The sequence below is a fragment of the Felis catus genome, chromosome D3, assembly GCF_018350175.1.
Source record: "Felis catus isolate Fca126 chromosome D3, F.catus_Fca126_mat1.0, whole genome shotgun sequence".
Classification (NCBI taxonomy): Eukaryota; Metazoa; Chordata; class Mammalia; order Carnivora; family Felidae; genus Felis; species Felis catus.
The window spans coordinates 38,863,549-38,874,449 of record NC_058379.1 but is presented as its reverse complement, the minus strand read 5'-3'; the positions used below and the strand labels follow the sequence as shown (position 1 = coordinate 38,874,449).

Here is a 10,901-nt window from a genome sequence, read left to right as displayed (position 1 = left end):
TGAAGTTAATCAACAGGCAATTACCTAAAATTCAGACTTCCTAAAATTCTCTCTCACTGCCAATACACTGCACCTTGGCATAAAAGTTAAAATCAAGCCTACAGACATTTTCTTTGTACAAAAGGAAAAAAGTAGCTGACTTTCAGATAATGCAAAGGTAGTAACATTAACATTTAGAATCTCCTTTCCTCTCACATCGCAGATTCAGGGTCAGCACATTTCAGAATTAACGCCCTGTGATTGGAGGTCTAACATGAAGGCTTCACCATCCAGGGGACCACTCAAGTTAGCTGGGTGGGAGAGGCAGTCTGAAAGACCAGAGAACAGGAAAGGTTCCACGTCATGACTTTGCTGCCACCAAAAAACAAAGGGAACATGCATGCTAGCACACATACAGACCCCGTAACCGGTGTTAGCCACGGTAAACCACAAATTCATTTCTCATGCAAAAGTGGACAGATGATAGGTATGTGCATAATACAATCAAGTGCTGAAAATTAAGTTTTGGGGTACCACCGAGACTCTGGTTTCACTGAGGATCAACACCATGTGTTTAACTTGCAACTCTGTGCAAAACCATGATGAAGATAGCATAGAACATGTGCTTCGGCAGAAAGCTGGATGTGTGAAACGTTGCTACGAAAAAAATGAAAACAGGAGTAACAGAAGTATATTTTCTTTTATATACAAAAATGAAGCCCCCAAAAATGGTTTGTTGTAGTAGCTATCGACAAGACGTTAAATTATTTTTCCTCTGCTTTGGTTAAAACAGCCAAGGAGCGCCAATCAGTTCCCCTTCCACTAACAGCATATAAACACAGTGACAAGACTACTTTTAGGACAGAATAAACGACTTTTAAGAAAGAAGATTAAATTAATTTTAAACTAAACATTTTACCAATAAATAACTTTCTTTAAAAGGTAGCATCTCCATCCTATGATCTTGGGCACAACATATACATCAAGTTAAAAAATAAAATTTCTCCTGTAACAGCAACTACAGGTGTTAATGCAACAAGTATGAAATGAAATTACTTTAATGTATCTTGAGGAAAAAAGTTCTAGGAATCAAAAATAAATTTTGAAAAATGACATTTTCCTAAAATTGTACATTCTAAAGTAATTGACTAATACTTTATTACAGAACATAATTCAAACTATTTTGGCATTTCAATACATTCCTAAAGAAATGGTGAAAAAAAAAGTTTTCATACACCAAAATTAGAACAGTGTTTATAATTCTGTTTATGACTATGAAATGGCAACCAAATTCTACTTAAAACTGTAACCACCAATGATGAAATATACTTCAAAAAAATAAAAATTTGGTCTGATAGTCTTTAATATTGGTTAAAAAAGAGACTGATGTTTGTTGCTTATTAAAGTTATTTTAATCCAATGTGCAAAAAAAAAAAAAAGTGCAGCTGTCTACTTTTACTTGAAATACATAAGACCAACACTTCTACACTATTTACACACTTAAAAGATTTTCAATTTATTAATTTAAGTAATGATATTACATCTCCTATAAATCACGTGCTGCAGAGAGCCCAAACGCTTGATGACATTCTCTTAAGTGACACACATGTATCCGAAGAAGCATACCTGTTCTTGTCCTAATTTGATCCTAAATAAAAATCCAAGTTCAAAAATCAATTGAGAATTATTTTGATCTAGAAAATCTTGGAATTGTTGCAAACATGAAAACCTTGTCCCTGAGAGCAGGTTCCTATTCCCCCTTTGCTATCCCTCTAATAACTGGTCTACCCCACAAACCGCATCTGCCGCCGAGTGACAATGCCCCAAAAGAGAGGAACAAAAAGAACTCAGCCCCCAGACCACCATCATCCCTGTGGGTTTGCTCAGCCTTGTGTTCGGGACTTGTGACTACATCTTTTGGGGGAAGTGCGGGCAATCAAAATGAAGAAACATTTTAGCAAAGCAACCATCATTTGTCCACAAAAATAGTGAAAACCAGTGATATAAAATTAACAAACCGAATACAAATCTAATGCCATTCTGCACTTCTGGAACTTGTGTTCGTATCCACACGGTGTTCTTGGTCAACCACCCACCAGTGTTTTCTGCATCTACATGAAGTACTCTTATTAAGTTATTAAAAAGGCTGTTTTGACTGTGAAGTCACAAATAGGCGTGATGATCAGGAAATCAATTTACTCAATTATCACTCTGTGCAATACACTCACCAGCGCAGCAAGTGTCGAGAGGAATTAAAAATGGAACAGAAGTCTCCTACTTCTGAACTGGACACAGGAGTTCTCAAATTAAAATCGTAAAAAAGAGGGAGGGGGACTTACTGGCGACATTACCACCAGACACCAGACAGGACAGTGACACTGTTTGGTCGGAACCAAGGAACCTTACGTCCTTGCAAAGTTTTAAAACTACCTAACCAAGCACTGCCTTAAGTCCAGCGAGTACAATGCTCCGTAAGTTTCCACAAAAATACAGCGACTGGCGTTCATGTACGACGAACAATGCGGTCTCAGTCTCCGGGGCTCAGGCGAAGCGGGGTCCTGTCCCATCACCTCTAGCTACAGGCTATCGTTTCCAACTGCTGCTCGGCTTCAGCGGCCATGGCTGCTGCCTGCAACTGTTCTGTCTCGCTCTGGATGGCACTGGGGGTCACCTGCTTCCTTTCACTGTGCATATTGTTCTCGTGCCTTTTCAGATCAGACGCCTTGGCAAATGCCTTGGTGCAAGAGCCACATACAAAGGGCTTCTCCCCTCTGTGTCTTCGTTCGTGGTCTTTGAGGTGGGACTTGTGTTTGAAGGCTTTGTCACACATGTGGCACGCAAAAGGTCTCTCGTTACTGTGAACTCTCTCGTGCTTCTTTAAGTCTGGGGCGCGGATAAATGATTTTCCACACACCTCGCAACTGTAGGGTTTGTACCCTGTGTGGATTTTTAGGTGTTCTTTCAGGTGGGCCTGTGTGGTAAAACCTTTTGTGCACATTTCACAGACAAACGGCCTGTCTGCCGTGTGGAGTTTCTCATGCTTCCTCAACCTGCCTTCGTCAGAGAATGTCTTACCGCACGCCTGGCAGGCTATCTGCTCCCGATGGTGGCCATAGAGTAAGTACTCGAACTTCATGTCACTGGCGGCTGTCGTCCAGCCTGGCGTCTGTTCATCCTTCACTTCACTCATTCCGTCGTTAAATGTTAAGGCTTGAGGGGTCTGGGACCCCAAATCTTTCGATTCCGGGGTCTCCATGGATTCTACCTCCTGCCCGTAGCAATTTACTTTCCGGACTTCCTCACTCCCCAGCTCTTTTAAGATTGCTTCCTGAACCCTGAGCGTTGTCGTCGGCGACTTGCCGTCCTCCTGACTCGGGGGGGTGCCTTCTACCGTGTCATCGGAAGGACTGTCATCCTGGTCTCCAATTTCTTCCACGTCATCATCCTGAGTGTCAGCAGCATCTCCAATGGGGCGATTTATTTTGAGGCAATACTTACTCTTTGACTGGCCGTTGTTTTCATCGGGACTGGAGACATCACGCTTCTGAGTACAGAGTTTATCCAAAAACCGGATACCAAGAATCTGACCCGATGACATCATTAGGTTGACATCTTCTTTTTTCACAGAAATCTTTGCTGTGTACATGTAGTTCAGGACCTCTTCGAATATATCGGAACGAAGAAAATCTATTTCTATTACCGAAGAGCTATCAACCTCAAGCTTCTTGAAAAGCTTTTTAAAGTAGGTGCTGCAGGCAGCAAGAACACACCTGTGTGCTCGGAATTTCACATCTTCGACCACAATGGCGATATCACAGAATTCTCCTTCCAGGCGTTGTTCGTTTAGTGTTTTCAGAAACAGAGTTTTATGATCGTCGTCATTATATTTAATGGTTTCAGACATACTGATGAAAAACTCCTGCAAAAGAATTGTTAAAAACAGAGTTTCAGGTTTACGACCGATACTTTTTCCACATACAAAACACAGGTGGGCTTTCACTTCCTTATGAATTTTCAGTAGCTAGCAATTTCACAAAGTCAATGTTAGGAGCGGTTCAAGAACAGGAGTACGAAAGACTGGGATATCCATCCCAGCTTGGGGATGGCCATGTTGTCACTTCTATTCATCTTCAGTTTAAAAAGTATTTGTTTAGTAATAATAACAGCCACTTTGAGTGGGCACGTAATACATGCCAGACCCTGTTCTGTGTGCTTTGCGTGCCTTCACAAATGTACTGATTAAATAACCTTAGGACACAGGCATTCCTACCCGCCACCCCCCCCCCCCTTTATACATGACTTTAGGAACCTGCTCAATACTCTAGTTATTTACTGGAGAGCTGGGACTCCAATCCAGGCAACCTACCCCAAAACTTGTGCTTCTGACAATGAGAGTGAGAGGTAATGACAACAAATAACCTCAAGGTTTAAGAAAGAGGTGCGAGGCCAAGAGCCTCTACTCCGGTCGTGTCTACTCTAATTCCGTGTACAGAAGAGATTCCGTGAAACAACTAACAGCGCTCAGTGTTCTACTTCCTGGACAGAAGAGATGCATCACTCCCATAGAACTAGAAAGAGATATCATTGCCAAAACGTCCCACTTAGTGTTGTCTTCTGGGGTTTTTTTTCCTCACCGGCCTTGGGCTACTTCTGAATGAGGGTTATGGTTTAATATGACCCTCAGACAATCAGATGGCATTTGGGAGGACAGTGATAAGTGTCTTCAGTCCACCTGGATGCCAATCTATCCGCCATCCAGACGAAAGCGTCATCGGGACTGGATGTGCTTGGCAAGTGCTGTATTTTATAAGCTAAAAAACTTCTGAACTGGCACGAGACATCTGGCGCAAAAGACCGTTCTAAAGAATTATCTTTTTAAAAGAATGTGTTCTGTATGATTTCTTTTTGAAACATTGTTTTCCTTTTATTTAACAAAGCATTCTCCCCAAAGAAACAGAAGTTCTAGTGCATAACCGATACGTGTATATATCATACTGTGCACATACGTTATACGTTGTACACGTTATACACACTGTGTTTTTTAAAGCAAACACCAAACCATATTTTCAAGATTGAATATCCAGAGTTATAGTTACCATGAACAACTCAGGCTATTATCTTAATGCTTCAAACACCAAATTCTTCAGATCAGAATAACTCTGATCAGGGATGCGCCAGTCCTACAAGAGAAAAGGACAAACAAGAATAAGGTAGGACCTTCCTCCATCCCAAATTCTAAACAAGAATATTTTCAAGAATTGATTTTAAAAAATAAACTTTCCTTTCTCGTCCTGCCACTTGCACATGTACCCATTTTCAGGTTGGGAACAGAGAGGAGGATGACTGGCAGCATCAGGTCCAGCTCTGAACAGATATGAATGAGAACAGATAAAGGCTGTGGCACTTGGGGCGTGCAGGGGCGGTACACCGGGATTAGAGGAATGGGTTGGAGAACCACTAAGGAAGTCCTAACAAAGCCCATGCCCAGATTTGCACAGAGGTTCATAGCTACACAGATACAGAAGAAGCCAGTAAGTATCCCCTACCCCCACCATTTCCTGCTTGGGCATGTGGCCCTCCACCTTTATATCTAGGCTCATAGAAGCATATAGCGTGTATGTTTTAAAAATCAATATAAAGTCATAGACGTGTCCATACCCCACAATTAACCTTGGAGGAGAGAGAACAGTAGCTGCTTTCTTCTTTCCATGCTTCTATGTGATGTGCACCTATCACTTAAACTACACTGCTCTTGATTGTTGTAATTGAGAAATCCCGGTGTTTTCACCTCTATCCCTACTGGGAGACTGAAAAAATTCTAGCTTTTAGGGGGTTTTAACTCTTACCAGAGGGACTCCATCCTGCAGACCAATATTCTGAAAAACATCTTTCCTCGACTGAACAGTGAGCACGCAAACTTCGGTGTGGTAGAACCAAGGACTGAGCTGCAATATTCTTCCACAAAAATTGTGGTGCAAGAACCGACCTTAGAGACCAACATTATGAAAACCCTCCAAAGTTCCCTCTCCAGAAAAACAAACACACCCCTAAGCTGCCTCAAGTAGCAGGGGGTTTCTCATCTGCACACGTGAGAGCTGGGCAACATTACTAATAGAGTTGCTGCGGACCCCGCCAGTCCCTTCGATGTACCTCGGCCTGCAGTCATCTCCAAGGGAAGGCAGCCACGCAAAACCTTCCTACCTAGTCGCTTCCCACTGTTGTAACTCTCCCTAAGGCTTGTGGGATAAAAGTGCATGGGACTAGGGAGAGGAGTGGCCCTGCAGTACCCATGGCGACACACCACGGTGCTGAATTTGGTGGGATGGAGGGTGCAGTGTGATATTTGGTCCCCACTCTCTCGCAAGATCGCCGAGGACCATTACTTTCTGCTGAGACGTTCCAGTTGCTAAGTTCAGGTGAGTTAAACTGGAAGACGGCCGTTGCCAGTATTTGTGTAGGTGCAGGGAAAGATGTAGCCCCAACTACGCCTCCAAACAAAGCTGCCCCTTTATTGTGGTTCTCCAAACCACTGGCGCGCTGGGCCGCCGTTAGAGAGCAGGGAGCGGGGGCTCCAGCAAAGTCAAACTTACATAAGCAGCGGCAGCCGCCTCCCCTACCCCGGAGCAGCCGCGACAATGGCGGCGGCGCGACTTCCCGGTTGAAAGCTCGCACCTTCGGGATGGGGAGGAAGCAGGGAACGAAGCGCAAGACCCAAGAGGACTTCGGAGCCTCTCAGGCCTCGCTCTCGTTCCTTTCGGCCCGGGAGGTGGGGGGACGGATAAGGCCCTTTGCATCCCTTCCCAAACAAAAGCTCCCCGCTTCGCAGCCGGGAGGTGAAAGAGCCACTTTCCCTTTCAAAATCGCAGTCCAGAGCAGGCTGGGGGCCGCGGCTCCGCGCCCAAGAGGGAGGGCCGGCGGCGGCGAGCGGGAGCGGGAGCGGGCGTGCAGCCCGGCTCCGCAGCCCCGCGCCGCGCCCCGCGAGCCCGGAGCTCGCGCCCCGCGCACTCCCCGGCCGGCTCGCGCCGGGCCCTCCCCCGCCCTCCCGCGGCCGGGGGCGGGGGCGGCGCGCGGCCGGCTTCCAAGCTCCGCGGGCGCACCCGGGAGTGCGTGCGCGGGGGTCCCGGCCCCCTCCGCGGCAGGCAGATGGGGGCGGCGCGGCGGGGCCCGCGGCTCGTAGGGGCGGCGCCCGGCGGGCCGCGCTCCGCGCCGGGCTCAGAGCCGTCCCCACCCCCACCCCCACCGCGGTGCACTGCGGCGGTGCGAGCGGGGGCGGCCATGAACTCCGCCGCCGAGACTCGGCGAGCGCGCGCGCGGGGCCGCCGCCGCCGCCCGGCCGCTACCGGAGCCCGCTCGCCGGCCTGCGCGGTCTCTAGGGCGCCCGGTCCCTTCGCCCGGCCCGGCCCCGGCCCACGCCCGGCGCCGCTCGCATCGCGCCGCCAGCGGCCGCCCGCACATCCTGGAACTGGCTGGTGCCCCAGAGCTCGGCGAGAACGCGCTTCTTCCGGGCCGCCCCGCCGCGCCGGCGGCCGGCCGCCCCCGCGCCCCCGCGGCCGCCTCGCGGATGGCCCGGGCCCCTTCCGCACCCCCGGCCCGCGCTTACCTGCAGCCTGGCACAGCCACAGACACTCGCCGTGGGCTCCCCGCGCTCACTGCACGCAGGCCGGGGACGGGTTGGACGCGGGGCGCGGGGGCACGGTGGGTGGCAGTGTATTTTGAATTTTTTTTTTTTTTTGGAGTTTGGGGAGGGGGCGGGGTGGGAGGGAATCGTGCACGTCCCTGATGGTAGCAGCCCTCCTCCTGCACGAGCACAGAATGTCTAGCCGGCCGTGAACACCCCCACCGGCACCCCCCCCTTCCCGTGCATGCGCGGTGCGGGCTGGGGGGAAGGCGCGCCACCGGCTTGCGCAGGCACGGAACCCGACAGGGCCTCTAAATGGGCCTGCAAGGAAAGGGTTAATCCGGGACCTTGCGACGCTTTAGGATGGAGTCTACGGGGCCGCCCCCGGAGGGCCCTGGCCTGCGCACGCGCGCGCACGCGCGCGGCTTGGGGCGCGCGGAGCCCGCGCGCGGGAGAAGGGGTGGGCGGGGCGGGGGCGGGGCTTCGTGAGCAGAGGAGCGTAAGCACGAGCGCCGCTCGCGGGCACCCGCCCTGCCTGGTGCTCCCGCCTCCCGCCCAGGCTCCTGGGCTCCCGCCCGCGCCCGCCGCCGGCGCTGCGCCGGGGACGCGGAAGCGCGGCGCTCCCGTGCGTGTGCATGTTCGTGGGGCAGTGCCGCCCTCGGGCGCGCGCAGGTCGGGCGCTGCGCCTGCGGGGCTCGCCCACGGCTCCAGGGTAGGGGTTCCGGGCACCTTAGCCCTTCGCGCACACTGGCAGAGGCTCGGACACGAGGTTTCGGACGTTGTGTCTTGGCTGGTGTTGCTGGTGTCTTATGTGTATTGGGAGAATGATAGACGCTCGACAAACGTTAGCAAAGCAAATGAATAAAATGCCATCTTTCATTTGGAATGTGAGGGGTGACCCGAGTCACCCAGGAGAAAGGGAACACCCATAAAGCTCTGGATCCAGCCAAACCTGTGCCCCCGCTCCCGCATTTACCCGAACACTCTGAAATCTCGGGGGCTGGAGGCCCTCGCTCTTTTGTGGCAGTAGTGAGATTGGACTTAATTTCATTTGAAGCTTCTCCAGAGAACTCTGAGAACAGCACTGTTCTTAACATCCCTGTTCAGCAAAAGTAATGGCTCTGTTAGTGTTCAAAGTATGTCTTGTTCCTTCTGATGGTGTGGCTGGGCTTGTGTCTGGCATATGGGGACCTGGGAAGTCCCTTCCGCTCCTGGGGTTTTCTCTTCACCCAAACATAGGAAGCGGGACAGCACTACCGCATGTCCTTGGAGTTGCTTATGCTGCTTTATCATACCTGCTTTAACAGCGTTTCACAAAAGCACGCATGATTTGACATCTAAAAATTAGAATAGGACCTTCCTCTTGGGCTTGTGTGATGATTACGTAGCAAACATTTAAGAAATAATATCATTGACTCTGTTCAATTCTAAAGAAATTCTAGAGGGTTTCAGTTGATTTTATAATTGACATTCGTTTCAATGTTCTGAACGATAGATAATTTTATGCACATCCTTTTTGATGTTCACAAAAGCATGGCATTTAGGAGGTCTGCTGAATGAAAAAGGACAGCATAGAACAGTTTTAGGGGTCAGACAGCCAGTTCCAATATTAGGTACATTGTTTAGCTTCTCTAAACCTCACCTTCTTATTCTCTGAAATGGGGATAAAGGAAGCACCTACTAGAGCAGTTGCACGGATTAAATGAAATAACGCTTGGTTAAGTGCCTAGCTCAAATATTAGCTCCATGATGTTAAATGACCTGCCCACTCTCCATAGATAGTGGGTTTAAGTGGCGGGGCAGGACCGGAACGGCCGAAGTTCAGGCTGGCACCGGATCCCTATGTAGCCTCCTTCCCTCTAACGCCACGGCTGGGCCTGTTTATTCTTATTAACACAGATTTTAAGATTACGTTTCAATCCTGTTTTGTATTTAAAGGGGATGATAATAGTACTGTATCATAGGGCTATGCTATCAAGCAACAAGGTTGCTTGTACCAGTGCGACTGCCTGTACCAGTGGTGGGCGTGGCTAGCACTTATGGTTCGTCGTCTGCTACCGTTCCCCGTTCTTCCATACCACGTACTTGCCAAGGTTCACGAACTCAGTCTGCGTGTGTTGTCTGCCTCCTATGTAAAGACAGTCTGTTTGCGTATGGCTAGGTAAAGTCTTCCCGGCACCGGACTCATCTGAGGAAATGAAAATAGTTCGGAAGAGATCTCAAGCACTAGACTGCACTTCCCAAGTGACAGATTCCTGACATCTAGGCGTCAATTAACCCTCTTCTCTCATTCGTTTTATGGGCTCTGCCCATCTGTTCCTTGCTTCATGAGGATCACCGGTCTGAGGCTAAATTAAAAGGGCAACTCCATGGGAAGGCAGAGGGAGGGAATGGGAAACCATACAGGAAGGGCCTGACCGGGACCTGGCACTTTGCCTGGTCACCAGCCTTAACTCGGCATTGTGCAGCACCCATTAGGCCCTCGATAAATATTGGTGACAGACAAGTGACAACCCAGAACTCGATACCAAGGAGAGTTACAAGGGCGCATTGTGGGACTGATGGGGAGGGGGAGGTGAGGGCCTTCCTGAAATGCACCAACCTGAGGCCCTTGAAGGAAATCTCTCTCTCCCACTATCACTGTGTGGATTTCTCTGTCCAAGTACTTGGCTGGGAGCCCCTTATGTCTCCCCTGGGATGCCCACAGACTCCTCCTGAGTGGAGCCTGCTTCTAAGAACTGTGAGGCCTGATGTATGGGGTCTGTGGTATGGAATTTCAGGTGCCAGGGCCTAGGGTGGTGATGGAGCAGCTCCCAGAGACCTTTGGAAGTGTTAGATCATTGGGGTTCTCACAGTTGGGGCCGGGGGGAGGCTGATTTCTCTATCACACCGACCTTGGGCCCTCTGACTGGTTTTGACCAGTGGAAGATGGGCAGACAAGAGGATGAGTGAGTTTGGAGCAGAGGCTGGGAGAAGCAGTGTGTGTTCTGCTGTGACTCCTGTGCTTGTGTGGTCCACAGTGAGAGGACCATGCCCACGATGCTACTGCCTCTACAGCCTGGGCCCCTCAATGACAGGCACACCTGGGAGAATGAAGCCGATCCAGAACCCGAGCCTGGGCAAGCCCAGGCTGATCGGCAGATCCATGAGTGAGAAATAAACACTTGTTTTTGTAAATCCCTGGGAGATTGTGTTTTGTGATTTGTTATCCCAGCAACACCTGATATGCCTACACAAGGAAGAATGTCCCATCAAGGGCCAATAAGCAACCTGCCCTCATTGCTCTGAGAACACTGGCTACAGC

At 49.6% G+C, this 10,901-nt stretch overlaps 1 protein-coding gene across 4 annotated transcripts; it reads right to left on the bottom strand.

Moving 5' to 3' along the window:
- Nucleotides 1–660: 660 nt before the first annotated feature.
- Nucleotides 661–7,957, bottom strand: ZBTB14 (zinc finger and BTB domain containing 14). 4 transcript variants are annotated; one of them, XM_023241779.2, is made up of 4 exons: nucleotides 7,580–7,957; nucleotides 5,261–5,343; nucleotides 5,076–5,159; nucleotides 661–3,898 (listed from the first exon to the last, which is right to left on the bottom strand). In XM_023241779.2, the coding sequence occupies exons 3-4, from the start codon at nucleotides 5,076–5,078 to the stop codon at nucleotides 2,552–2,554; spliced, it is 1,350 nt and encodes a 449-aa protein (XP_023097547.1). In that variant the 5' UTR covers nucleotides 5,079–5,159; nucleotides 5,261–5,343; nucleotides 7,580–7,957; the 3' UTR covers nucleotides 661–2,551. The 4 variants fall into 4 exon arrangements, with proteins under 4 accessions (XP_023097547.1, XP_019670600.1, XP_023097546.1 ...); XM_019815041.3 differs by lacking the exon at nucleotides 7,580–7,957 and adding an exon at nucleotides 5,826–6,821; XM_023241778.2 differs by lacking the exon at nucleotides 5,261–5,343.
- Nucleotides 7,958–10,901: the final 2,944 nt, after the last annotated feature.